The sequence below is a fragment of the Motacilla alba genome, chromosome 5, assembly GCF_015832195.1.
Source record: "Motacilla alba alba isolate MOTALB_02 chromosome 5, Motacilla_alba_V1.0_pri, whole genome shotgun sequence".
NCBI classification, from domain to species: domain Eukaryota; kingdom Metazoa; phylum Chordata; class Aves; order Passeriformes; family Motacillidae; genus Motacilla; species Motacilla alba.
The window spans coordinates 29,550,359-29,578,201 of record NC_052020.1 but is presented as its reverse complement, the minus strand read 5'-3'; the positions used below and the strand labels follow the sequence as shown (position 1 = coordinate 29,578,201).

General features: G+C 42.1%; 2 protein-coding genes across 4 annotated transcripts in view; one reads left to right on the top strand and one right to left on the bottom strand.

Moving 5' to 3' along the window:
* The window catches only part of ZFYVE26 (zinc finger FYVE-type containing 26), a 46,111-nt gene extending 29,206 nt beyond the window's left edge, over nucleotides 1-16,905 (top strand). For 2 of the 3 annotated variants that reach the window (XM_038139302.1, XM_038139305.1), the window contains 15 exons: nucleotides 819-976; nucleotides 1,910-2,079; nucleotides 3,415-3,443; nucleotides 5,524-5,645; nucleotides 5,733-5,953; nucleotides 6,551-6,698; nucleotides 7,823-8,032; nucleotides 8,844-9,059; nucleotides 11,013-11,210; nucleotides 11,508-11,710; nucleotides 12,562-12,703; nucleotides 13,257-13,316; nucleotides 14,590-14,772; nucleotides 15,597-15,641; nucleotides 16,696-16,905. In XM_038139302.1, coding sequence (XP_037995230.1) covers nucleotides 819-976; nucleotides 1,910-2,079; nucleotides 3,415-3,443; nucleotides 5,524-5,645; nucleotides 5,733-5,953; nucleotides 6,551-6,698; nucleotides 7,823-8,032; nucleotides 8,844-9,059; nucleotides 11,013-11,210; nucleotides 11,508-11,710; nucleotides 12,562-12,703; nucleotides 13,257-13,316; nucleotides 14,590-14,772; nucleotides 15,597-15,641; nucleotides 16,696-16,905 — 2,315 coding nt within the window. The remainder of the gene's footprint in view (nucleotides 1-818; nucleotides 977-1,909; nucleotides 2,080-3,414; nucleotides 3,444-5,523; nucleotides 5,646-5,732; nucleotides 5,954-6,550; nucleotides 6,699-7,822; nucleotides 8,033-8,843; nucleotides 9,060-11,012; nucleotides 11,211-11,507; nucleotides 11,711-12,561; nucleotides 12,704-13,256; nucleotides 13,317-14,589; nucleotides 14,773-15,596; nucleotides 15,642-16,695) is intronic. The other variant, XM_038139304.1, reaches the window with a different exon arrangement.
* A 463-nt stretch (nucleotides 16,906-17,368) lies between these two features.
* Nucleotides 17,369-27,825, bottom strand: LOC119701985 (retinol dehydrogenase 12-like). The gene is made up of 7 exons (XM_038139313.1): nucleotides 27,669-27,825; nucleotides 26,944-27,062; nucleotides 25,998-26,153; nucleotides 25,612-25,716; nucleotides 24,932-25,141; nucleotides 23,267-23,456; nucleotides 17,369-21,404 (listed from the first exon to the last, which is right to left on the bottom strand). Exons 1-7 carry the CDS (start codon nucleotides 27,746-27,748, stop codon nucleotides 21,302-21,304), a joined length of 963 nt encoding a protein of 320 aa, XP_037995241.1. The 5' UTR covers nucleotides 27,749-27,825; the 3' UTR covers nucleotides 17,369-21,301.
* Nucleotides 27,826-27,843: the final 18 nt, after the last annotated feature.

Genomic DNA, 27,843 nt, shown 5'->3' with positions numbered 1-27,843 from the left:
CCTGTTAAAAAACTTCAATGGACGGTCCTTTAATGTTTGTTTGCAATCTGGTATCTACTTGAATGAGAATGAGTTAGCTTTAGTGAAATGGAGATTTTTGTTCTTCTTTAGTTTAATATGCGTGTACACAGAAGGTGGCTTGCAGGGCTGCAGAGATACATTGAACTTTTTAATTAACTGTTGTGTAACTCACATCATATAAACTAAAAGCCTATCTAATACCGTAAACTTCATTCAATGAGTATTTCATTGTTGGGGTCAAAGATGCCAAAGGCCACACTTAAATTCCTGCCTCTGTGGACTGATTTCCCCACGGTAGATTGAAAAGGTCACCAGAATAGGGAGGGCTAGGCTGTTGCTAGCTATGCCACATCTCCCCTGAGATAACAAAGCAAACTCCCAGTCTTCAGGAATGTCAACACTGGGTATACTTAAGATTCTGTTTTATCCTGTATTACTTTTTGGTATCAAACAACCATTTTTTCTTCTTCCTCCAAGTCTCTGCTTGTGATACAAGAGCAGATGTTGACATATTGTCTTACACCTCTCTAATTGTTGTGGAAAAGGTCTCTTAATAAGTACATTCTCTTGCTTGTCAGCATTGAAGTACTATAAGTTTACAGTCTTAGTTTAAAGCATATATATTCCTTATACAGTCTTACTCTGCCGTGCCTGGCTGAAAGACAATGATAGTAGTCATCTTGTGGGGCAGAAAGATCTTACAGCCTCATTGAGTCTGCAGTGTTTTCTGGTACTAGAGACTCTATTAAACAGCTTAAAGCCCATTCCATATTTTTCTTGGCCTGGCTCATTTTCAGGTGTAACCATATCTGCAAGTCCCAGAGACAGATGTCTGCCGCAGAACTTGTTTCCTCAAGAATTTGTGCCTCCTGAGAAGCCACCACCCAAGCAGCAATGGATACCTGATGACACTGAAACGATATGTATGGTTTGCAAAACTGAACGCTTTACTATGGTAAGGAGAAAAAATGAAGTACAGGCGTTCCTAGAACTATGACCTTAATGTGAGCACTTCCTCGTAGTCTGTTTCCTGAAGGACCTGAGCTACTTCAGCAGGTTTGTCTGCATGACCATGGGCCCAGCAAGATTGCCAGTCCTTTGGTATTTAACCATTGGCTTCTATTTACAGTGGTCGAGGAGACTGGGAACAGTTAGCTCCTTGCAGAGTTCCGTGAAGTGATAGAGCCTAAAGAGGAAACCTGGTCATCAGAGAGAATACAATTATGGGATCTCAAAAATGTGTAACACCACCAGTATTAATATTCCAGAAGGCTGTCTAGTTGACTTTGCTGGCAGGAAATAACATGATCACTGTATGATTCAGATTATGAGTATAGAAAATGAAATCTTTGCACTTTGTTACACTTTTTCTGAAAAATATTGTTTCACAGAGTACTTGAGAACTGCATGGGTGCTCTAAGGGAGAGCATTAGTTTTTAGTTTTGCAGTCTGCTATCTTCTGCTATCTTCTGCTGCTTAGAAACAGTACTGTTTTCTCAAAAGTGTATCTGCTGCTTTTGAATTTGGAAATTTCTACAATGGCCTCATGAAAAATGGTCTAGAGCTTTTAACTTTCCCAGGACATGATATAATTAGCTTTGTTATCAAAACTGGGATAATTTAAGTAATAGAAAGCCTAAGGCTGCTGGAATTGTATTATAAATACTGGCTTCTGGGTTTGGGGTTTGATTGATTTTTTTCTTTGCTTTGCTTTCTTCAAAAAGGAATTTTAACAGGGAGAATCAATCACTGTATAATTCTGAAAAGCCTTATCCTGCATGGTGTTTCCTCTCTTCAAATGGAATAAGTTTACTCACGAGTAGAGAGAAACAAGGAGGGGACTTCAGTAAATTCTCTTTGTGGCTCATCCGTGACCCCTTGTGCTTAGTTTAACAGGCGCCATCACTGCAGGCGCTGTGGCAGGCTGGTGTGCAGCTCTTGCTCCACCAAGAAAATGGAAATAGAAGCTTGCAGAGAAAATCTGTCTCGTGTGTGTGATCAATGCTATAGCTACTACAACAGAGAAAACGTGCCTGGCTTGGTGCAAGACACAAGCATGTAAGTCCTTCTGTCCTAGTTCTCCTCAATTTTCAGCGGAGTGCATAAATGGAATGAGAGAGACATAAGCATTTGGATTTATCTGGATAATGTAACATCAGCCATTTGGCTTCTAGCTGTTGGGATTTTCAGGTTTGGTAGGTGTGGGAATGTTCCTTATGTCTCACTTTACTTTTCACATTGGATTGACCACTGGAGGGCCAGGCAACAAATTCTTCAATTTTTTAAGTATTAAAAATTCTTTAAGTATCAATTAATCACTAACCTAAAAATTGAATGCTTTGATGCAAAACAGCGCAAATTGCTACACTGTGACAGAGTTCCTTGTAGTATACTCAGCTTCTGGATTAATGTTGCATGTTGACTAGCTGTGTTGAACATATCAGTGTTTTAGTTATTCCATAATCCCTCCCATGGCTCCCTGAACCCTTGGGAATTAACAAGCAAGTTTCTGATTAGATAGGCTTTGAAACTGCCTTTAATAAAAGGGACAGCTGTGATGACAGATTTTCATGATGTGGTTGCTTTCAGCTGAGAATTGGACTGAAATTCATTGTGTATACACAGGCTAGCTGGTGAAAAGTGCAGCTGAAAAGAGTTTTTCTCTCTGTGATGTTGAGCAGACTTGACAGGGTCACAAACAGTAAGATTTACCCTTCCAGCCTTTCATTTCCAAATGAAATGCTTGAATTTCCCCTTTTCCTATTGAGCCTGCAGATAGCAGTATCTACTGTGGCAATACCAGCAGGCTTCCTAGGAAAAGAGCAGTTCTGTGCAGCTCTGAAGAGGAACCTGTGAAAAAAATAAGAAGTCACTTGCAGCTGAACAGTTTGTGTCAGAATGGTTGCTTACATTGCTAGATTAGGCCAGCAGCACTCAACACTGTGCTTGAATGCCATCTGCCAGGTTTTACTTAATTGTCTGGGTTTTCTTATACTCACCCTGTTTGTGTATCAAACCCAACTAAATCTTTAGGGCAGTGACTTGGATACCAAAGACTTCATTTTAGCTCTGATATGTCCTGATACTGGGCTGTTCTTGTTTCAGTGTCTACTTTTTTATGATGTGTGCAACAGTGCTGTTCCTACAGAAGGTCATAAGAGCCAATTCCTTAGTGCAGTTGAAATACAACAATACAGAGGTAGAATCTTAGATTTCCAAGCAGAAGGGATTAGGGGCAGGGCAGTGTGTTGAAAAGGACAGGTAGGGATAGCTGTTGGATTTTTACAGAACAGTGTTCTGAGGAAGGTAGCCATATTGATATCTGCCTTAAAACCATGTTTCCCTCAATGTGCTGGAGTAGGTATGATGGTTCTTTCTGTCATTTTATTACAGCAGAAAAGAAGATCAGGACCAAGTGGAAGGTAAGGAATGGAGTAATGTTAAACCTCAATTTTTAAAGTGCCTAATTAGCAGTTAGGTACTGGAAGCTGATACACTTAGTTGCAGCTAAAGGGTGATCAAAACTTCATTTACAAAATATCACTGATGGTTTTTGCATGTGCAGGCTGAAATTGAGCATTTCAAACTTCTGTGAATGGAAATTGAGACTTAGGAGAGCTGTCTGAGCCAGTATTGAATGCGTTGGATGGGTGTTATAGAAAGGAACTGAAAAAGAGTTGGAGAATCCACTTTCCATTCTAGAAACAGTGAGAGACAGTGGTGTGAGTAGGAATTAATTAGCTCGCTACAGAGCAGTGGTGAGGGATCCTCTTTTTATAAACCATGACAGTACAATTCTTAGTAGCACTGCAGTATGCTGTGGTGTTTTATACCACATGCTGCCAAGAGGTAGCACAGGATGAGGCCCCTCTCGTGGGTCTGGTTGTGCCCTGAGTTCTATCTCCTGTGTTGATTGTGTGAAAACATTAATTACATTTTGGTGCCTCAATTTCCAAATTTTATATCTTAAGCTTCAGGAATAATAGCAAAATTTAATTGACTTTTTCTCTGCCATGTTTCCTCAGGAGGTATTTACTGGTTTTGGTGTTTTGGGTGATTGCAGAATTTTCCTACACTGATGTGAAATTCTGTCAGAACAAGACACAGTTAGTTGAAGTGCTTATAACAGTAGCATGAAACATGGTGCAAAATTTGCATTTGTGTAATAACAAGGGAAATAAGAACACTTTTTTCTTATTTGTTCCTTTTTAAAGTATGATGGGCTATTTGAGAATTTTTTCCCCTGCTGTTGATGGAAATTTGCTTTACTGCTGCCTTTGTTTCAAGACTGAAACAGCTGAAATGTAGCTTTTGTGTAGCATTGCTGCACATCACTGGACCTATGTGATCCATTCAATAAGAGTGGATAAGAACAATGTGAAAATCCTCAGATTTAAGAGGGAGAGAGTTTTTATTTTGCTTTTCTAACTTATCTGTGGGGACTGTGAAGAAGGCTTATCAAATATTTTCTAGCCTAGTTTATTTGTGCCTATTCAGTTTCCAGTTCAACTTGGAAAAGTGCAGGCAGGGTGTTGGGTTTTGGTTTGGTTTAGTTGCTTTGGGTGTTTTTTTAATTAACCCTACAGTTTTAGAGTTGCTCAACACTCTAAAAAGGGGTGTGAACTCTAAATGAGTGTATTTTGAGATTTTCTACTTTTTTTTTCTAGAGGAAGCTGATCAAGGGAAGGGGTAGCAAATTATCATTATTCTCTATTTCTGGGCATTGTGAGATTGGCCATTGTGTTTTTGGAACCACAATCACAAACTTGAGCATCAAGTTGAGGGCTTGTGCCCTCTCAGCTATATTCATATGACAGACAGTATTTCATTTATAACTCTTCTGGGTTACAAGTTTCAAAGCAAGTATTTCCCTAATCTGGAGGAAAGAAAACTACTTTTCACATAAACTATATTTCTTGATCAGAACTCAAATTTTCTGCTGTACTATTTTATAAGAAAATTTAACATTAGGAGTTAGGTCTTCTTAAAATCATTTGGCCAAAGCTCATGGACTCCATGGGCAAATCACCTGAATTTTGAAAAGAACATAGAGGTGGTTAAGTCAATTTACCCTTTCTTTTACAACCGTTTTTTATTTTCCCCTTCAAGCTGAAACCCACAGCTCTCATATTTCCAGTTCCTTCTTGCTCAGAAATATTTAATAAATTGCCTAAGTGGAGGCTAAAGAGGGAAGGCTGCTGTGCTTGATGCCCAGTAGCATAAGAGTTAAAAAATAATGTGAAAATATGTTACTGGAACTGGTTTTTGGTAACAGCAACAGTAAGTTTAGATATGATGTGGCAGCCTTCTGAGGGGGGGAAATGTTTCTCTGATGTTTCTCTGATGTGTGCTGGACATGTGATTCTGGCAGGAAATTGCACAATGAGAGGACTATAGATGACTGTTTTTTGAGAGATAGGAATGTTCTGTGTTACGTGTCCTTGGCTGGGTATGTTGCTTGTTGTGCAATAATTTTACCTGGTGTTTTCTTTTTTGCTGTAGAAACCTCTAATAATGAATATTCTGCAGTGGTACGAATACCCAAGGCAACTGATCTTGAATGGGTTTTTTCCCTGAATGAGGAGGAGAATGAAATTGTACGCAGAGAATTTTATTATGAGCAGGTGAGGTCACAAGAGAGTCCAGTATAAGCAGTTCACTGGAGAACTACCTCAATACCTATATTTGTCTGTCTTTCCTCAAATTGTCAGGCTCCCAGCTCTTCCTTGTGTATTGCCATCCTTAGCCTGCACAGTGACAGCATAGTGTGTGGCCACCAACTGATAGAACACTGCTGCAAATTGTCCCAAGGACTCACTAATCCTGAGGTGGATGCTGGACTCCTCATGGACATCATGAAACAATTGCTCTTCAGTGCTAAAATGATGTTTGTAAAAGCTGGAAGGAGCCAGGACCTAGCTCTCTGTGACAGGTGACTCTAATCAGATATTCACTAGGATGTATTGTAGTACTATCAAGAGCATTATCTTTTTTCATTGAGGAGTGGAGGTGGAAGGGTTACTTTGGGTTTGTACTGTGGACCAGTTTAAATGAGAAGTTCTTAATGCAGGAATACTGGGAAAGTTCAAATAGGAGAAGTTCAAGTAATATGACTACTTAATAATTACTGAGAGAATTCTCTGACTAGGAAGAGGTTATTCACAAAGATGGGTACATATCCTACTTATGTTGTTGTGTATCTGCTTTCAGTCTCTATTTTAACACAGGATTTAACCCTGTGCTTCCTGAGAATGAACATTTTACACCTCTTCGCGTTTTGTCCTACAGAGCTTGAGGTGGCATGTGTGATACATAAATTTCACATGTACTGTTTTGCTGGTGTCTTCAGTCTGCGTGTTACATGGAACATGGCAAAGAAACCCCAAACAATAACAAATACTCTGAAGGGATCGTATGATGGATAGAGAAACGTGGGGTCGTTAGAAACCGCTGTCCTAAGAGTTGTCTTTGCATAAAGTTCTTTGATGTACAGTAATAGTGAAGGTGTATGTATTTGTTTAACCTCTAGCTACATCAGCAAAGTGGATGTGTTGAATATTTTGGTTGTTGCTGCCTACCGTCCAGTGCCATCTTTGGATCAGATCCTTCTCCCAGCAGCAGTAACAAGATTGAGAAATCAGCTTTTGGAAGCAGAGTACTATCAGCTAGCTATAGAGGTAACACTGGTGGAGGGAAGTCAGTGTTAATTTTTCTGTAAGAAACAAAAGAGGCTTTTGTTTTCCTCCCTCCTGAATTCAGATGGATGTGATGTATGAAATGGACAACATTTAAACAGTTACAAACTGAGATAAAATTTCTAAACATAGAAGAAATCATTTTCTGAACATTGGAAAAAATTTCTGAGATGGAAAAGTCCTGCTGTGGAGCAGGCTGCAGAAGCGAAGGATAAGCAGCCTTGTTTCCTGGTACAGTTAAGATTGGAATGGACTAACTGCAAGGAAGTCATTAAATGGGGGAATCTTGCAGCCAGTAGAAGGGCTGAGACACCCTTTGTGGCAGGACTTTATCTGAAGCTTAAATGTTAGATTCTATTTGTCTGTAATCTTACAGCAGACATTGGTAAGGCACCTTTCCCAACCATTTCCTTGGAAATCAATGTTGGCAAATCTATACATCAGAGCTCATCTCGTGTGGTTTATCATCATCTAATCCTGCTCCCAGGATTTTGTAAGCCTCTCTTTTTCCGCACTGCACTTTGTTAAATACAGGATTATGATACTACAAATAGTATTAAGATTTGTTAAGCAGTAATAAACAGCAAGAATAGATGACCTATTTGAATAGAAAAACTTCTTGTTTAAAAGCAGCTAAAAGAGCTTTATGTCTACTAAAGAAAACCAGGAGTAAATTTTATCAGCAAAGTTGTGTGAAATAAAAAATATCTTGGCAGTTCATGAAGCATCTTCTGTTGCCTTTTTTAAAACCACAAATCTGATGAATTCTGCTCTGTAAAAATCATCTGCTTTAGAAAAGCTGATGTGAAAATGTCCTGGTTTAGAACTCATGAACTGAAATTTCCCAGATAAACAGTAGTTTAAATTTATACAATTAAAAAAAAAGTCCATATTTGGAGATCATGGGTGTTTTGATAGTTGGCCTTTTGTACCAGTAATATGGAAATAATCAGCATGGGGTTTTTGTATGGTTTTTTAGTTGGTTTTTAATGGGAAATGTGCTCTGGGACTGGAAAGGTGAGAATCACAGACTGTGTGATAAGCTATTTTTCCTATTTGCTGTACTGGGACTGTGTTGTAATATTAACAAATTATTTTGAATTTAGGTTTCTACAAAATCTGGATTGGATCCAGGTGGAGCATGGCATGCCTGGGGCATGGCTTGCCTTAAAGCTGGAAATTTAACTTCAGCAAGAGAGAAGTTTAACCGGTGTTTAAAGCCACCCATGGATCTAAACCAGTTGAACCATGGTTCAAGGCTGGTCCAGGATGTGATACAGTACCTGGAGTCCACAGTGAAGCCAGTACTCATCACAGTAAGAATCTTAAGAAATGGTGGTTTAGTACACTTCTTATAGGAATGCCTGTTACAATAGCAGGTGTTAGGGTGTTTATTTTCCTTCTTTGTCATGGTTATGTATTGCAAACTGAATATTGTTGAGAAATTTGTTAGCTGTTTCATCACATGGTGATGAGAGATCATCGTGAGAGGTGGTGCCTGAGAGATCATAGGATTTTATAGCAATTTGGGATATACTTTGTGGAGGGAAAATACACTGTACTGGATAATGTACTGTTACGACAGAATAAGGAAGATAAACTCAATCCCAGCAGTATTTTGTGATGCTGCAGTGATGCAATTTTTCTACTGAAACTTTGGTAACTTTACAGAAATTCAAAGAGAGTTTCAAATGCTTTCCCACTCATCAAAAACCACTACTAAATAGTTTGGAATTCTGATTTAAGTACCAAAAAAATACTTTTTGTACTAAATAACTGCAGAATCATGATGATGAAAGACCAAATACATATTTTAGGAGAATAAAAAAGCCTCTTTGAACTGGGTTGTTGAAGTAGCTTTTGACACTGGAATTTTTTTAAAGTAAGCCTTCTACCTGTCCTTGGAAACAGCTATGCTGGTTACAGCAACATTCAGCCCATCTGTTGATAGCAGGCTTCCAGTCTAGTGTTTATAAAAAGCATTGCTGGATTCTCACCCCTCTGAAGCAATACCTATTTTGAAAACAACAGTAAAGAAATGCTTCAGGGCTGAGGGACAAGATCCATCTCAGAAGAAGATTCTTCTCTTGCTGATCACCTGTCATTGCTTCTCTGTGTTAATGGTAGGACGATGATTACTTTGCCACATTGAGGGAACTTGAAGCAACACTGAGAACAAGAAGTCTGTCTCTGGAGGTGATGTGCGAGGGGAAGATTCAGCACAACAGCTATTATCAGGAGTGCTTGTTCTATTTACACAGTTATGGCACCAATCTGGCAATAATAAGCTTTTACATGAGGCATGACTGTATGAGAGAAGCACTGCTTCACTTGTTAAATAAGGTGAGTAGTTCAATTTTCATCACCAAAACTGAAATTTGAAAAACAGCAATGAGTATCATGCAGTGTTTGGGTGGCTTTCTGCACAGGAGTTTGCTGAGGTCCTGAAATGCTGTTATACAAAATATCCAGTGACTGGCTGGAATTCAGTGAGACAGAAGAGCAACACTGATCTTTACAGATCTAAAGAGAGCATGCAGTTTTGGCTCTTTTTATAGAGGTCCTGCATCAACAGCACTTTTTTTTTCCGCAAAGTTGAAAACATAGGACTGTTGTCATAGTGTTCAGAAGACAGAAGGAAAATTTTGAATTCCAGGGTGCAGATAACATTAGACACTACTCCCTATCCCTGTGCCTCTGTCTCATGGTATTGTTTGTTGAATCAGATCACTTATGTTTGCACTTCTGTAACCATTAGGAATATAAGGGAATACAGAGGACAGAAGTCTAGGGAATCCAAAATGTGGTTTCCAGCTCTCCCTTAAGGAAACTCCGTCATATAAGAGGACTCAAGTATCTCTGGAGTAAACAATGCTATTGGTGCTAAACTCCATTTAAATCTAGAAATTATTCCGAGTTCTTGCTAAGACATTAAGGGTGCTTCTTAGGAGATGGGAATCCGTTATATCTCACCAGCTTGTGAGAGTGTGGTGTTTCCTTTTCTAAGTTGCTGTGCTTGTGTCTGAATTACTGATTATTTTTTAATTATTTGAAATAACTCTTACTGAAAATGTACAACTTGAAACATCAACTTCCATTGTCTTTATCTGGTTATGAGGTTTGTTAATAGAAAATTAAGTTGCCTTATCCTCTCTGCTTTTTCATTATACCATCAGTCATTCTAACATCTTGCAATCATCTACATATTGAATTACCTTTTTAAATCTATCCTTTACATCAGTTTAAATCTGCTTTTAAAGAAGAGTTGCATATTTTTACAATTTTGGTGACATAATTTAACCTCTTAAGTAGCAGACTTGAAAATACTCTAGACAGACCATTTGATGTGGAAGTTTTGGATAAGGAACTGGTAGTAATCTTACAAACCAGAGAGGAGGGTTGGTTCCCTAAAGCTGTGAGGTACTAAGCTTCTGACTAAACATTTTGCAGTTGGTTGTTTGGAGACATTTTATGTGTCCAGACTTTGTCACCTGCATCTTACTCTGAGATTTAAAAAAGTTTCAAAGATTTCATATCAAGCCTTTAAAATATTTGTGGTGGCCCTGTTGTCAGATACTAATGTTACTGTGGAGAGAAGCACATGGGAGGCTGCATGTGCAAGACCACAGCCAAGAATTCAAGGGGACTGAACACCCCCTCAGGTCACTACTTGTGAGGTTTCGTCAACTGTTCCCAGTCCTGGGTTTCCATGTACAAAACAGACCCTGTGAAAGTGAAGCAAATCTAATTAAAGGCCACCAGAGTGTTTAGGGGCCTGAAACACCTGATATTTGAGGAGAGTGGTGGAGCTTGGTTTTTCCTGCTGGAAGAAAAGGCAAGAGAAGATCTGTGTGTGCCATTTTCAGCTATGGAGGGGGTGATTATAACAAAAATAGAGCCATGCTTATCTCCTGTGTGCCCAGTAAAAGGGTAAGAGACAGTGGACACAATTGGGAGCAAGGGAAATTCCAACTGGATATAAGGAAAAAGGTTTTAGAGTTTGTTTTGGGGTTTTTTTTTGGTGCATATATTTGGACACGGGACCAGGGCCACAGGGAGGTTGTTGAATCACTCTACTTTGTCAGGCTCAGAACTTCACTGGACAGGTCCAGAGCAGCATGACCTAACTTGGAAGTCATTCTTTGAGTGGGGTTTTGAACAAAATAATCCCCAGAAACCCCTTCCAGTGTCAATTATTTATTAATTTTATGATCTCTGTCACTTAATATGCCTTCATATTACATAAGGAAAATAAGCTACAGTCGCTTTGCTTCAAGCAACTTTCTGTTTGTGTAGGAATCCCCATCAGAAGTGTTTATTGAAGGGATCTTCGTTCCAAGTTATGAAAGTGGAAAACTGCATATGTTGGAGAACTTGCTGGAAACCATTGATCCAGGATTGGAAAGCTGGGGAGTCTACTTGATTGCAGCCTGCAAATACTTGCAAAGAAAGAACTATTACCATATTCTGTATGAACTGCAACAGTTCATGAAGGTAAGGTGAGAGACAATGCCATCTCTTAAATGAATGCTGAATACCATCAGACTTTTGGTTATTTACTTTAGTCTAAACCTGCATGTTGGACAAGGATATTTTTGCCTCTTTACAGTCTTAGAAAACACAGAAAGATCTGAGCCTTACTAAAGCTGACCTGATCCATGTCATGGATCTGGCACATTGTATTAAAGAAAACAGAACTCTGTCTGCTTTGTGTGAGCCCTTCAGTGCAGACAGTGGTTACTGAAGGTGGGGTCTTGTGCTCCATCTTAGTGGTGAGTGCATTTCTTCCAGGATCACGTCCGTGCTGCAATGACCTGCATTAGATTTTTCACTCATGGAGCAAAGTCTTACACTGAACTTGGAGGAAAACAGACGTGGCTTCTAAAGATTAAGGACCATCTCAAAGTCTATCTGCAGGAGGTCTCAAGAAGTTCAGGAAGGAAAAAAATGGCATTCACTTTTCGGAAGAAAATGTCTGCTACAGATGTGTCAAGGTATTTATAAACAAGAAGCTAAGTTTTAGGAGAAGTGAAAACTCAGACTTTAGACTTTGGGGTTTTTATTAGTTTCATTTAAGCTGGCTTTAGCTAACACTTACTGGTTGTCCTTGACCCAAATCTGCTTTTATGTAGTTACAAGTGTAGTATTCCCATCACGTCTTCCCCCAGAAATCCAAACCAGGAAATGGGCAGTTGTGTCAACTAAGAATCCGTATGTATATCAGACTACCCTCCTTCAATTTGAAAAAAACAAACAGGAACCCTACAATGCATAGACAATTATACATCGTTCCACACATTTTTTTTTTTCTCTTCCTTCCCTCTCCAAAAATCAAGCAGCTTCATAGTGCTTCACTGTCTACTGGAATTAACTCAAAACACTGCATTATGTACAAGCTGTAGGTGCCAGAGACAACTGGATTTCCTGTATTCAAAATTCAGTGTAAATTTACCCTGATCTCTCTTGTACTTGGGGTTTTATATCTTGGTTTTTTTAGGGCCTTTTTTCATTCTTTCTTTTAGTATAGGCTCTTAACTTAAACCTGCAGGGGCATGTGTGTGATGAGGTGAAAAAGCAGGAACAGATACTTATTTGGGGAGCCAGTTTCTCTGGCTCACTTCTTTGTGAATAATTGCTCATCTTCAGCTTGTGATGTATGTTAAGTGCACAGATCTGAAAAGTAATATTGCTGCAGACTTGTACAATGGACAAAGTCAAAAAGCAAATAAAATAATTGTTTGTAAGTATGTCTTCCTTTGAAAGGTATTGAAGAAATTAGTTAATATAAATAATAATTGACACTTTCCCTATTACAAAATAAAGTCAGAATTTTTTCACTGTCTAGGCACATCAATACAGTTGATCTGCAGATGGAAGTAACAAAGTTCCTGCATCAGTGTGAGAGCTCAGGAACCTCTCAAATGACAGACTCCTCCTTGCCCACACTCTTTGGAAACAATAACATGAAAATGGATGTTGCTTGCAAGGTACTGATTGCTGTTTTAAACATAGCTCTATTTTTCATCAACAATACTAACTTGTAATATAGGTTGAAGCATTTGATGGTTGGAGCAGTTTCTTGTATTTTTTATGGGCAGGTTACTTACACATGAATGCAGCCCATCATTTGTGAAAAATTCATGTTTTTCTTCAGAGTAGCAGAAAACGTATGAGAACTTGGAGCTCATCTCCTCAAAGTTCAAATTTTCATAGGCAGAGCATCCAAAATGCAAATAGTAATATTCCTTTTGTCTGTGCATCCCATTATATTTGGAATCAAGGCAAATAATGGTATAATTTTAACCATTCTTAACTTTGGCTCATCTCCATCTGTAAATTGCCTAATGTCCCTTAGGGGAGCAGTGTGTGACAATAGACCCTATAATTTGCTGTACTTCTTGGGATGGTGCTGTTTTCTGTTGAAGTAATGCATTTTATTTTGGCCTCTGGGCAAAATCTGGATTTGCATTAATATTATTTAACTGTACATAATGAAAAAGGAATGTACATTCCCAGACTTGTCTATGCCTCTCTTTTCAGGTTATATTGGAAGGCAAAAACATTGAGGAGGGGTTTGGGATTGCATTTAGAGTTCTCCAGGTATGGAAAAACTTGATATAACAAGCAGTATTAATGCAAAGTAACTCCTGAAAGCAGCAGTTATTTAAACAAAAGCCTTTCCCCCCCCCCAAATATATTTTAATCCCCCCAAAAGCAAAACTTGTTAAGAGAAAAGTCATAAGTTTAAGTCTTACATGCCCATGTTTTTGTGGAAGTTTTGGTAAAGAAATTAAGATGCTGTTTCAGTAGGACATTTCCAGAGTGATTGGGTCCTACAAAGGAATGAAGTACAGCTTTTCCTTTGCTGTGCACGTTGTTCAGTGTCTGAACTCTGGCAAACCACAGTCACAGATGTGTGTAGAGACCTCTCACGTGGTACCTCTCTGCAGTTCATGACAGTCATGCAAAGACAGAGAATAAATAAGGCCAGGGCTCTCTCTGTTCTATTCTCTTGATTTGAGAGCAAAATTAATTAACTGCAAACTCTCACTGGGGACCTCTCATTCCTCATGTCTGGGTAGAAGTCGAGTGATTATCAGTCAGCATAGCTCATGAGCCTCTAAACACTTCTGAGTGTTCTGGGACTCACCTATATAGTCCCAGACAGTAGAGCAGGGCACTTTTGGACAGAGGTGGCACACTGAAAGAGTATTTATGGATGTGGCAGGCCCTGCTCCTTCTTTCAGGTCAGAATGTACAAGGCAGAACCTCTGTTTGTAGGGAGATGGAGAGCCTTAGAAAAATAGCACTTCTGAGCAGCAGCAGCCACTACCTCCAGTAAAAACGGAGCAGTGAGTCCAGCTGCCTATCACTTCCATTTCCATCCTTTTTTTTCTTTACTTACTCATTGCAGGATCAGTTCACAGCTTTTATCATCTTTTCCCTCATGTGGATGGTGTATGATGGTCAATTGTCTCCTGTTTGGGATATCCAAAGGGTGACTGCTCCTGGGGGGGCTGGAGGAATATAGTGGGAATGTGGTAAGTGAGGGAGAGGTGGGTAGGGATCTAGGAAAGAGCTTTTGCCAGAAGAAATAAAACTGATTTTTTGCCACTCCTGAAAAGAAGGCAGTAACAGCACTCTTGTTCTTAAGCAGGATTGATTTTTACAAGTCTGGTTATTAAAAAACCTTTAAGTCAACTCTGAGCAGTGGTGAGTGGAAAACCAGAGGCTCCCAAAACAGCTTTGACTTTTTGGGGCGTGGTGTGGGTATTTTGTCCTTAGGAGAGACTGTCTCAGTTGTGTAGACTCCTTCTGAGAAAACCTGCTGAGAACATTCAATGTGTTGCTCTGATGTTCCAACTACCTCTAGGACTTCCAGCTGGAGGCTACAGAAGTGTACAGCAAAGTGGCCAAGCAGCTGTTGAAGCAACAGAAGTACAGTGAGATCCAGCAGCTCCTGAAGTGTGTCAATGAGTCTGGAGTGGCAGCAAAAAATGATGGGGATAACATTATCCTAAACTGTCTAAATGAGTTCAAAAACATTCCTGCTGAGGTAATTCTATCCTGAATTGTGTCCCTTTTGAAGTAAAAAGAATATAGACCATACAGGCTGCAGGGAAGTCTGGTGCCTGTACTGCTCTTTCAGTGAGTCCTTTGGATGCCGTGGCTCCTTGCTATGGGCATAGCTGCAAGGTGGGAGTGCGTGTTTGCCTTGCACAAGATACTCTGAGAGGAAACCATAAGTAGCTAAAGCACACTCCTACCCAGCACTTCCCAAAAGGATGCCCATGGGGGGGGCACAGAACATTTGCTTCACAAGATCCTGTCAAATGCTGCTGATTGCAGCAGAAGGTGTTCCCTTCAGTGAGGCTTCCCTGGCTAACACAGAGGATGTGTGGAGGCAGAAGCCTCCTGCCTCCATAGGAACCAATTTTGTGATTCCCTTTGCCTACCACAGTGTTTTTTCCATCCCAGTGAAGGAAGGAGATGCACTCTGCTAGTTCTGTTAATTAGATTAGGGAATGCAGTCCACTCTCTGGGTCAGGGTGGGCCATGGGGTTACTCTTGCTGGGATGTGGGGAACTTACAAATTCATTTCATGCAATGCAAGCCATGTCCACGAGAGACTCATAGCGTTCTCTAGGGATACCCCCCAGACATGGCAGGCAGGGAAAGCTGTGGGTAAAGAGAAGACTTGGGATTAGTATTTTTATTGTATTTTCTACATCTGCAACTCCTGCAGGTGGGACAGTCTAAGCACCTACTGTGATCTCAGCAGCCCTGCCTGTCCACAGGGGTTTGATCCCTGGTGGGATAAAGTTTTTCAGACTATTATCACTTTAAGTGTGAACACCTTTTTTATTTCTTTGGATACAGGATCTTGATAATCTGATTCAGGATATGGACAGTGATGAAAACAAGGTAAGTAAAAGCAGAGTAGCAAGAGCTAAACAGCCCAGTCTTGGTCTGCAGCTTGCAGGCTCTTTTTCACTGTCTTCTCTCTCATCCTCATGCAAATAAGATTTTTGAAGGCTACTTCCTAGATTGTAGAAATCACAGTGAATTCCTCAAGGCCACGGTGTTTGTGACGTGTGTAAAGCTGTGACATACAGATATCAATTTGGACTATCCCTAAAAGTTCCCCGAGAGCCCTCAGAGTGAGGGCCGGGCATTTGTTAGTGGGAGGAAAAGTACTTCAGAAAGGCACATTGGTGGGTTTGTTGGTTTGTTATTCAGCTTTTCACATAGGTGCACACAGGTTTCTAGTAATGGCAGACAGCTGATGATGACCACTTCAGTTTATTCTTTCAGGATTATACTATTTCTGTGGAGATCAAGAGTTGAATGATAAAACGTCTCCAGCTTCTGATAGACTTTTTCTCTTAAAGGAAATGAAGCCTAAACTAGTTTATTTCTTTGTTGGCTTTCATACCAGCCGGAGAACTAGATGCCTCTTCATAGAAGTGGCTGTGACTCAGCATTTGGGGATTGTTGTAGATCCTGAGTGGCATAGCTGGGAATAAAATCTAAAGAATTTTCACAGTCCTGTGTCTGCTCTGAATGGCAAACTCACTGTTGTAGGCAGATTGAAAAATGGTCTTTTAATTCTGCTTTTCTGTAAGATCCATCACTGAAAGATGGGAGTTGCTCTAGAACCAGCAGTGGAAGAAATGACAGATTCAGACTCCTTGCTATGAGGATACTGTAGTTAATGCACAAGACAGAATTCCTGAGAGTAATTTCATGGTCATACAGTAAAGGAGTGTCTACAAGACACAAACTCAATAAATTACACCTGTTTGCCCATCTCTTTCACTGGGATCTGCTTCGTGCCATGCTGTGTTTGGCAATGTGGTGCTGCATCCTCATACCACACGCTTCTGAACTGGCTATTTCCTGTGAGTCTTTGCTTGAGCTTGCCCAGGTAGTTTGCTCCAGCTTTCTGACCGGGCTCTGCCTGCCTCTCGTGCTTCAGATCCAGGCCTACATGATGTGCAACAAGCTGCGCTCCGCGTACCTGGTGTCGGTGCGGCAGGAGAAGGCGCGGGCCGTGCAGCTCGTGCAGCACGTGCGGCAGCTGGCCGAGAGCAGCGGCGACCACGTCGTCAAGGCCATCTGTGCCCAGTGGCTCTCAGTGCATCAGCCCAAGGTGAGGAATCGGCTTCCCCAGGGCACTAGGAAGTAATGTGCGACCGACACGCGCCATCCTACTGAAGGAGAAGGCCTCAAGACAGCTCAGAGGTGTCCGCTTCAGCAGCCTCTAGGTAAAATGGAACTCTGTTGACTGATGGCGGTGGCAAATGGATGCTGCTAATGTGCCTCTGGTGAAAGGCAGGGAACTAAATTACAAGTGCCAGTCCTGTATTTTGACAAACAGTCACTACCTCACGGTGTTTTTTGGCTCTCTTTTTGGTGGGGGGAGGGGGGCATTTTCAAACTGAACAAGCAAGGATTTAGGTGTATGGAAGAGAGCACTTCTGTTACTGGCTTTAGTTTTTGGATTTTGTTGGCTTTTAATTTTTGGGGGGTTGATATTTTTTGAAAAGCACTGGACTTAATAATTGATGTTTTATTTTTAATCCAGAAAACATATGTAGAGAGAACAGAAAGATTTTATCAACTTGTTATAGAGTATAAATTTTTTGTGATGTTTCCTGAAAAATTTTCAAGATTGGAGAGTTCTTCTGTTTCAAAGACTAAAACTCAGATTTTTTTTAAGCCTCTAGACAAATCATTGCTACTTCTTTTTTATCGGGCTCCCCCACCCAGTACAATGTACCCAGGTTTTTTTAGTTTGTTTGAAAAGGTAGGAACTGATTATTTTGGCAGATTTGTACTTATCAGTCACACTGTGTGATGTGTGCCATAGAATGTGGCACTCGGGTTAGTGCCAACTAGATGAATGAAGTTATAAAGGGCATATGCTGTAAGGGGAGTACAAAGGGAAAATAAGCCTTTCAAATAGCTGAAAAATAATGTGCCTCTGTCTTTACTGCAGTAATACCTAGTAAATCATTGTGATGCAGCTTTATGACTGAATAGCTGACAGTAAACTTACAGTTTTTCATCAGGTATGGCAAAGAATAAGGATAGAGCAAGCTGTGGCAAAATTAAACAGGTGGTCTGTATCCCTGTCACATAGGGATGTATATATTTATTTATTACTAGAATAATTTGTCCCTGTCAAGTACAATAGAACGCCAAACTGGACATGCCCTGGATTGATGGGTTTTGCTCTGGAAGTGTTAAGTTGATCGGTTTTATGAAAAAAAAAGCAGCAATCTTTGTGCAATGTCTGTGTTCAGGGATGCTGAAAAAAAGTAGCTGCTTCTCTGCAACTAGTATTGGGACATGAGAAACAAGCAAAAATGTGTTAGACAGTAGCTGGACCCTCAAAAAAAAAGAACAAAACATGGCGTTCCCCAAGAGTTCGTGTTTGCTGTTTACATGTATTTCAGCACAAGAAGTAGGAAAACTAATTCACTTTCTTATTAAAAAGTTGTTTATATCAATAAACCAACAGGTTTTCTGAAGTGTAATGTAATTGTAAATAGTTTTAATACATAAAATAATTGAGACTATGAAATAAGAGTTTTGCACTATCCCCAAGCTCACTATAATGAAAGAACAGACTTCTATGGTGTTGGAAAGGATTTAGTCCATCTTCTTCAGGGTTTCAAGAGCTGACGCAAACACTGCTCTGTTCACTAGAGCAGAAATGACCACATACAGCTTTCAGAATCCCCTGACCACAGATTTGTATTATCTCATTAGTGAGCAGTACTAATGAAAGCTTTTGTTTCCTTGGCCAGACTGACCTAGCTTTCCATCAGCTTACAGCCATCAGGCTAATCCTAAAACGTGACACTACCTATGGCTTCAGTCATTTTTAAATCTCTGATGATGGGGAGGAGATTTTACTCTGTGTGGGTATCCAGATCTGCATTGCTGTAATGTTCCTGTTCTGCTTGCGTTCCTTCAGCTGCAGAGAGCACTCAGAGTGGAGTTTGCCATGCAGACCCGTCAGTTCCCTACCTGCCTTTCTTCCTGACCTCTTTGCACTGTACCTGATGCACTTTATATAGTGTTTGGTGTAATTTGATGTTCTTAACCTGGAATTGTAGGGATCTTTCTTGTACCAGCAGAAGTAGAATTTTGACCCCGATTAATTACATTATGTCATATATAGTGCAATTATCAAGGGGCTTTGAATTTTTGAGCAGGAAAAAGGGATTGAATACTGCCAGTTTAAGACAATTTCTCTGTTACTGACCAAGGTTTGTTTACAACTAAAACAAAAATAAAGTATTATGACTGTTAATGTACTTTCAGTTGATTTTTTTATCTTAGTAGAGTTAGGGTTCTCTTTCTAGACTTGCACTTTGCTTTTAGCTATGCTTAGTGGAGTAATTAGAAGGGGGGTAATTGTTCTATCATGCCAAATTTATGTGTTACTGAGCATCCTCAATATTTAGATCAACTGGAATGTCACATCTTTAGAAGTCCCCCCAGCAGCTAGGTAGCCTAGGTAGTTCAGCCTCATGCATGTACTCAGTAATCCTCTTTAGGGAGCTTTGCAAGTTAATCTAACTCTCCCTTACAAGCCTCCCTTTGAGACAGCTAAATGAGCTTTAGTTTCCTCGTTTTTTAGAGATCAGCTGAGAGGTATAAATTACTTGCTCAAGGTCAAAGAGAGTGGATGTGTGCTTATGGAAATGTTTATTTAATATGTCTTATGTTAAATCTACAATCAGACTTCTCTGAGAAGGGCATTGACCTGCAAGGGCAAAAATATTTCACACCAGAGACACTTTTCTGCTTTTAAAAAAAATTGTTTCTCTTACTCCTGAAGCCACTTTCAAGATCAGAGAATGACACACAGAAAGCAAGCCAAGGCTCCTGTGGCAGGTAACATTCTACTGCTACATTATAGTTGTGGATTTAGCTTCATAACTGGGATGCAGCATAAAGAGGGAGGGGGAAGAAAGTAGAGTGACAGGGAGAAACACAAAGGGACTTTTTAAAATGTTACCTGGACTGAATTCTCTACATTAGTGAGGCAGGTGGAGATAACAGCAATACCAAGTAAACGAATTCAGCATTTCTGAAAGATACAGGGTCCTGTTGTAAAAGGAAAATGGCTTTATTTAGTATTGGTCAGAGGTAGCACAGGACTGATCTGCATAGACAGCATCCAGACAGGAAGAATAAAAATTAGCATTGGTTTTCCAAAACTGGCAGTTGGTCACAGTGGTGGGCTCATCTGCAAGTCCAAAAACTTCCAGGCATTTTTTCAGAAGCAGAAGATAATCCTGTGAGCTGTGGCACTTGGTTTCTGACTGCTTAACTCTTTCAGAAATAATCTCTGATTACGGATTGCACTCCAGCAATTTGCACTCACGTAGCACTGGAGTTCCAAGGGAGCAGTCCCAGCTCTGTGTGGCCTGAGCCAGCTGCTTTGTGGAAGTGCAAGCTGTGTGGTCCTGCATGGGCAGGCTGGCAGCCAGTCACTGCCTGCCCCGTAACTGCTGGGCAGACAAACGCAGGGATTTCTGTGCAAGTCTTACCTTCCTGTCCTGGACCCAGCTTGACAATAATACCAAGACAGTCCTGCCTCCTGTTTCAGCTATTTAGCTCTAGGAAGTTTGGTGTCATTTAAAGCTAAAGTCTCAGCTGAAGTTGTTTAATATTTTTTAACATGGTTGAGATGTTTCTTATTTGTTCTGCTCTATTTTCTAGGTTCTAAAGTCATTTAAAGTGCAGCTGGGGGGTTTACTGTGACAACTTCTACACCGTCTTTGTTCAGTGCTTCCCAAGAGAGATGCTGATTTTTTTAATAACTTGCCTGTGCACAATTGCAGCCCTCCTGCAGCTTTTAACCTCCCAGTCACCTGCACCAAAACCTGGGTTCTCAGAAAATTTGCCAACCCCCAATTAACCTATTGCAATCAGTGGGTATTAAGGGCCACAATACCTCAGTGGCTAGGGTCCAGCTTCTTAGAGAGCATGCAGAGAAAGTGATTCCATGTAAAAAACTTTACCTAATGCTTGGCACAAAAAGGCCAGAACCTGCTTCTGTGTGCTAGAGAGTATTTGCATTGCCTAACTTTCCAGAAAATCTAATATCCCAAAGTATTTTTGCTCTGCCAGTTCAAAGGGTAGGAACTGAAAGTAATCTCATAGATCACAAGTTTAGAGTCCTACCTTTATTACTATTGCTGTTAGGGAAAAACAACCAAACTTTAAATAAAGTAATTCCTTGTTACTTCATAATCTAAACCTAAGACTGCAACCTCCCTTTCTATTCTAAAGCCAGAGAACCATAGCCTCGAGCTGCTGTATGACATAACAAGCAGGCTGCTCCCTGCACTGGTGCTCTAATTCTCCAGCTAGGAAGAGGGACTGATTGCTTACAAATCTCAATCCTTAAGTGTAACATTCCAGAAATTCAAATTATGTTGTGCCCACAGAGCCATCCTTAGGGCAGCTGAAGTATCAGTGTTCTACTCTTGAGGTCTCTCGGCAGTGCTGTTCCCTGGAGAAGCTTTGCTGGGCCCAGCCAGGGACACTCTTGGTGCTGCTCAGTCCCACTGGATGCCAAGGAGCTCACAGCTCACGCTCCAGAGCTTTTTTGCTGTCTCATCATCCCGACCACGTGGAGATACGTACGCTGGCTGGCAGTCACTGTAAGAAAACATTCTTTTAATTCTTTCAACTCCAAGATCTCCCATCTGCATTAGTACACTGAAATGTCTGTGTTAAGATTAGGGAGTTGCTCTCTATCAGCTTAATTCAAGACTAGTTCAAGAATGGTGGGAGCTACCCAGTAAATGAGTAAGGGTTGGTGCTAAGCCACCATCAGAAAAATTTCTTTCCAACTAGTTAGGGAAGAATCTCTCCCAATGGCACCAAGAACTGACAAGCAAGTGTAGCTCTATCTGCTGTCTCAACTTTTAAAGAAACCTCACTAGTGTGCATTCTGCACATAGACTCAAACCAAGCTCTTCAGGAACACATTTCCTAAAAAATACTGCAAAAAAGTCACTCAAATTTTAAACAACTGTTTATCCCTCTATATGCCCAAGAATAACACTGTAATAACCATGTAGAGTTATCCCCTTTCCATTATCATCTGAACTGTGGCTCCTTTCTTCTCAGCTCCTCTAATCAGAAAGCACTCAGTCTGGAAAAGAGGTCCTGTGTTCTCAACTGTAATGCTGCAGTAACTTGGGAGTTTAAGAGCACAGAAAAAATGGCATCTTGTAAGGTTTCCATTCAGCTCAGTGTTTATAGATGGAGTCTTTAATATTCCCGAAATGACTGGTGGACTCCCACCTATCTCACTGTGGCATGCAAATTCTTTTCTTAATGTTTGCACTTGTGTTTTTATACTCTATGGCCTGGAAATGAAAAGGATTCTAGGCTAGTCCAGGGTAAATTGTGAATTAGTGTTGAAGCTTCTCATTTCCCACCAGGTCCAAAACTCCCTTTTTTAAATGAGTTTAAATTCTACCAGCTTTCTGTACTTCGGGACATCAATGCTACATTTTTATCCCAAGACAGCCAGGGAAGACTTAAGATGTCTATTTATATGTTCAGGTCTGATTAAGATGGTACTAACTCCCAAATGAAGATCAGGTGATGTCATTACAGAGACTAATCTGGTCACAAATCACAAGAAGAAAGCTCCGCAAAGACACAATGGCACCAACAGCATTCATGTGAGGGAAGAGAAGAAAACCCACAACTTTTCATATTTGTTCCCAAAAAACAGTATTGTTACAGTGCTCTACACGCAGTGGGAAGCTGGCAGACAAATCTGTGGGAATCTGTTCAAATAGCAGTCTTCAAATATAGAATGATGATGACTTGAAACTGCTCTGGGCCATGGTTTTGGTAATGGGAAAAGGAGAACAATGTAGGGTCCTGGAGTAAGTCAAAGAAGTCAAAAAATAACAGGTTTTGTAATGGGAGCTAAACAAGACTATTTCCATGACAGTGTGACAGACAGCCCAGCAAGAGTCCCTCCCAGCTGGTGGGTCTGTCACACTGGAGGATGAAGTTATTTGGTCACGTGCCAGACCTGAAAATCTCACCTGTCTCTGCAGCTCCATCAGCTCTCCCAGCTCCCTGAGAGCACAGGCCCTTCTGCTCCAGTGCAGTAAAACTATGAAGTGAAATGAAGTGGTCTCCCCAGAATTGACTGAAGTGACCTAATTAACTACACAGTTCTACTGAAAAGTGATTTTCCCAAGTGTTAGGTAGGTCAGAGCTCTGAGCATGTGACAGCCATTCCTGCACTTGGAGTACATTAATATTTCTAGCACTAAAGGACATGCTATTGTATGAAGTGTTGCACAGGTCAGGTGTTTCTTCTAACATGATTGCAACAGACCTGGAAGGGGTAATGGTCTATTTGTCACCTTCAGTCTTACCAGACAGCCTCTTACCTGGTCCCTTCTTAATGAAGAATGACAGTAAGTCCCATATTCCCCAGCCAACGAAGTTGCCTTCCACAGAGTATCACTTCATCAGCTTGCACCCACCTGAAATACTGTCCTGTCACAGACTCCAGCTCCTCAGCTACTGCACAGTAGATACTGGTCTGAGCTCCTTCGCAAGGCGTCTTCAAGAAGAAGGAGAATATCTTCCACAGCCAGGTCATTACAAATGAGTGCCGGACCAGTTCAGAATAGACAGATCCGGGATGGAGAGCGTTTGCTGTGACTTTAGTACCTATGGCAAAATAAAGTAGTCCAGGACAAATCTGCATGGATCAAAGTGTCTTTAAAAGAAGGGTAATATACTTCTCAATTCTACCTGTAGATATTCTATAACTTAAAGGAGGAGTCCTTTAAGTAGCATTGAAAACGGAGAGTAAGTGAAGTCCTCTGTAGTTACTGCACGCTGCATGTGATGCATACACTTGACCTCTTAGCCAAATCAGTTTGGTACAGGCTCCAAAGAAGGTAAAAGTGTGAGCTGTAAATGGGCCAGAACTCCTCTAGGAAACCCACAGAGGCCAGTGAGTATCAGTGTACATGCATTTGGAACACCCATCAGGCAGCTAACACAAGTAGCACATGGCTTTTCCAATACTCTTCTATTCAGGAACAAATAAGGTTGTGGATGCACTGAGTCTCATGTACCTTTCCCACTGAATGTAATCTGAATACAAGCCAACCACTCCATTCCATAAAATAAATATTACAGCCTAAGTAAGCCTTCTCTGAGCTCTCCCTGCTAGGAGATAGGACTGCAGGGTGACAGTCTTCCCTTGAGCTGGCTCACCTCTCAAGGCTCCATGCTGAGCCTCGTGATTGAACAGGAGGGTCTTCCTTACACAGTGTGTTTCCAGTCCTGTGTGAATCATTCTAAATTCTAAATCAGTTTTCCTTTGCATCTGTCTTCATATAAGGAACAGAGTGAACCTTGCCATCATACTTTGCTAATTCACCCTTTTATGACATCAGGTTAAAAACACTTTTGCTAATACCTTTGATGGTGATTCTTGAAGCAGTTTAAATCACTCATCCATGGCACTGGAGCATCCCCTGCTCCCTTCTAAACACAAGAGTCATTATGTGCCTTCTGCAGAACAAAGTGCTAGAGGGCCTGAATGCTAAACCAGCAGCAGTTTCCAGCAGGCTTTTGAGAACACCTGCCTCCTTTGACTTACTCTAATAGTAAGTTCCTGGGGAAGACACCGCTTCTGTTGTAGTAAATAAATACTACTTAAGTTTATGAACAGGACTGAATGACATGACTGGGACAGATGTTGTGACTTACAAGGTACTGTCTAATCTATGCTTGTTCTACGGGCCACCAACCTTTAAGGCAGCTGAGTGTGCGTTAGGTTTCCTATTGGAGGCTGCGTTTCCGACTGGAAACTGTGGCTCTGTTTTCAGCTTCCATCCACATACCACAACTGTCTGCATGGATGCAGCTAGTATTTGACAAGCACCACAGAAAAATGAGATAAATTCAACTGTGCCAAGCCACTAAACTCCTCTACCCTGTTGTAAAGACAATCTGTGTTGTAAATCTCCTGGTTCCACATTAGATATTTTCTTCCTGCAAAGAGCTCTCAGTGACATTTGCCTCAAACCGTCCAATTTCTGCATAGATGATCTGCAGCCCTTTCTTCAATCCGCTCTCCCATCGCGGTGCTCGGAAAGCAGATAAACACCCCACCTGCCTCTGGAACTTGCCTTGCAGCCGCCTGGCCAGTTCCCGGGTGAAGAGCACGTTCGCCAGTTTGCTGTGGCAGTAGGCAAGGCCACGATTGTAGCTCTTCTCCCCATGGAGATCATGGAAGCGGATTCGGCCTCCGTGATGAGCCAGTGAGGACACGTTCACGATGCGGGCTGGGGCACACTGCTTCAGACGCTCCAGCAAGAGGAAGGTCAAGAGAAAATGACCTAGGGGGGAAACGAAAGGTCATCCTTCTAGGAAGGGTTTCCCTGCTTGCTTATATGGGCTATCTTAGTGCTGCCCTCATTTCAAGTCCAGGAAAAGGAAAATTTCTGTTAAATTCCCCTGAATTAATATCTACATTTTTTTGGGGCCTTCAAGTTCTGCTGCTCATCTTCAAAAAGCTGGAGCTGTCATACATTTCAAAATGTCCCAGGTACCATATACAGATACTTAAACTGGATCCACGATGTGCAAATACACCACATTGCATCTCCAGAACTCTGACTCCGGCCCTCCATCCTTCCTGTAAAAGGAAGAATGAGGAAGAGAAAATCTGACAGCAGGATTTTCCTTTGGCATTTTGCAACAGATGTCAATGTTAGGAGAAAATGATCTTTAAGGGCAATTCCAACCGAAACCATTTGATGATTCCATGATTCTATACTGAGTGCAAACATGATTCCACTGGCCTTACCAAGATGATTGACTCCCAGCTGCATCTCAAAGCCATCAGCAGTCTTGGAGTAAGGGCATAACATTACCCCAGCATTATTAATGAGAATATGGAGTTCCTTCTCCTCTGTAAGAAACAACAGACATCCTTAAACAAGGAAACAGAGAATGCAGACAAGAAGGTAGCACAAGTCACCCCTTGCTGTCTGACTTGCAGCCACATCACCTTAAAAAAGGATGTGTCTCCTACCACAAACTAGCTCATGGACTCTGACCAGCCCCTGCTATGAACCACAGTACCCAAGAGGTACAGAGACAAGCAGGGCAGGGATTTGGCAATGGTTAGAAGAACAGACAGCAGTCCTTGGCAAAATATTCTCACTAAAAAGAAGAATCTAGAGATTGTACCTGCCAGAAATCTCTCAGCAAACTCCCGGATGGACTTCGTATCAGCCAAGTCCAGTTTTTTCGCAATGACTTCCTGGTTCCCTGTCTCAGCTCGGATTTCGCTGGCTGCAGCTTCTGCCTTTGCTGTGTCTCTGCAGGCAATAATTACCCTTGCACCTGCAAGGAGGGGAGGGGGGAACAACAGGAACAGGAACTGAGATCACTGGAGCACACTGGATGATCAAGGCTACGACTTGCAGGCTGACCATGCCCAGCACTTACAAACAATATATTGTTTCTTTAGGGAACTAGCATCAGTCAGGGGGGTGGCTGGAAGAGACAAAGCCTTTCCCACTCAAGTGTGAGTTACAGTCCTGCTGAAAGATGATTTCAGATCAGGCAAATGCACATCTTAAGTGCCTCTGTCCATGTTCTCCCAGGTCAGGAGTGCATACAACAACACTGGTATGATAGGGTTGTTATCTGCCTCTATAATGGGAACATCAAGCCAGGAGCACATAAAGGTGATGGATTCCAGCCAGAGTAATTTCTAAATGGATTGTGGACAGGTAGTTTAATCTTCTTACCAGTTAGCCAAATAACATTTATATCAAATTAGCTTGAAACATAACTAAAGCACACAGTGGTGGACTTATGGCATTTCCCAGCTTCATACAAACAGAGTCAAGGAACTTCCCCAGTCCTTTCAAATCAGTTGCGATGCAATGCATTTTCATGTTCCCAAGGCACATTTTTGGAGTGCAAGCAATGAAAACAGTGGAGGAACTGGGAACTTGCACATCAGTGGTTACACCCTGTGACGGAGCAGCACTTGGGCTCATCTGCAGTAACTCTGGAATCCAGTTTACTTCAATATAAGCCTACAACACGTCTTCCTTAGGTCGGGAAAAGGGGCTACTGACACAAGGCACAGCCACTCCAGCCGCATCGGGATGCCTGCACTTGCCTCTTCGCGCGAGGTCTCTGGCGGTCTCCTTCCCGATGCCTGTGTTGGCTCCTGTGATTATCACCACCTTCCCCTCCAGCCTTGCTGTCGACTTACACCGTCCTCCAGCGACATACCGCCTGCAAGAGGGGAGGCACCAGTCACTTCTGGCTCCTCAGCGGGCCCCGTCCGGGACTGAGCACCCAAAACCTGGGGGTTCGCATCAACCCTCGGGCTCACCGCTGCGCCCTGGGCCGCAGGGAGTCACGGAAGGCCTCACCTGAAGCGGCTGGTCACGACCCTGTCGCGACCGGGACACCGGCAACGCACCCCCCCCAATCCCCCGCGCTTTCCCGAGCGCGGCCCCGCCCTCGGGCCCCGCCCCGTCCGTACGTCAAGTGGAGCCACGGCTCCTATTGGCTGCTGCCGCGCGCCGCGGGGCCTTTCGGCCAATGGGCTGCGCCGCCTCGCCCTGAGGAGAACGCGGGCCCCGCCCCCCGCCGCGCCTCCGCCAGCGCGCCGGTGCCGGGACGGAGCCCGGGGAAGGCGGCGGCGCTGAGCGAGCCCCGGCAGCGCCACCGCGGCGCTGGAGCTGGGCAGGCCGGAATAACTGCGACCACAGCGCCGGCTGCAGAACGGGATTCCCGCTGTTCGCACTCCCGCCACACACACACAGACACACACGGGCGCCGCTCTGCGGGGCTGAACATACGCGAAGGGCAGGGGCTGCGCTCGGTAAGACGCACCTGATGTAGGGCGCTGCCACGAAAAGAAAGACGGGGACGGAGACGGCGGCGCCCAGCGCGGCTTCCCAGCAGTTAACCATCGCTGCCGCCAGCTACCCACGCACCGCCTGTGCTCGGCTCCCGGCAGCCCCCGCCCCGCCCCTTTGGATCCGCCTTCGCCCCTCCCGCGTTGGCC

Coding starts and splice junctions, on each gene's coding strand:
- LOC119701985 (XM_038139313.1), bottom strand. CDS start 27,748: ATGGTTAACTGCTGGGAAGCCGCGCTGGGCGCCGCCGTCTCCGTCCCC. Junction 25,142..25,611: donor GCTGGGAGTCAATCATCTTG/GTAAGGCCAGTG, acceptor TTTCCCCCCTAG/GTCATTTTCTCTTGACCTTC. Junction 21,405..23,266: donor GTGACAGGACAGTATTTCAG/GTGGGTGCAAGC, acceptor GTTTTCTTACAG/TGACTGCCAGCCAGCGTACG.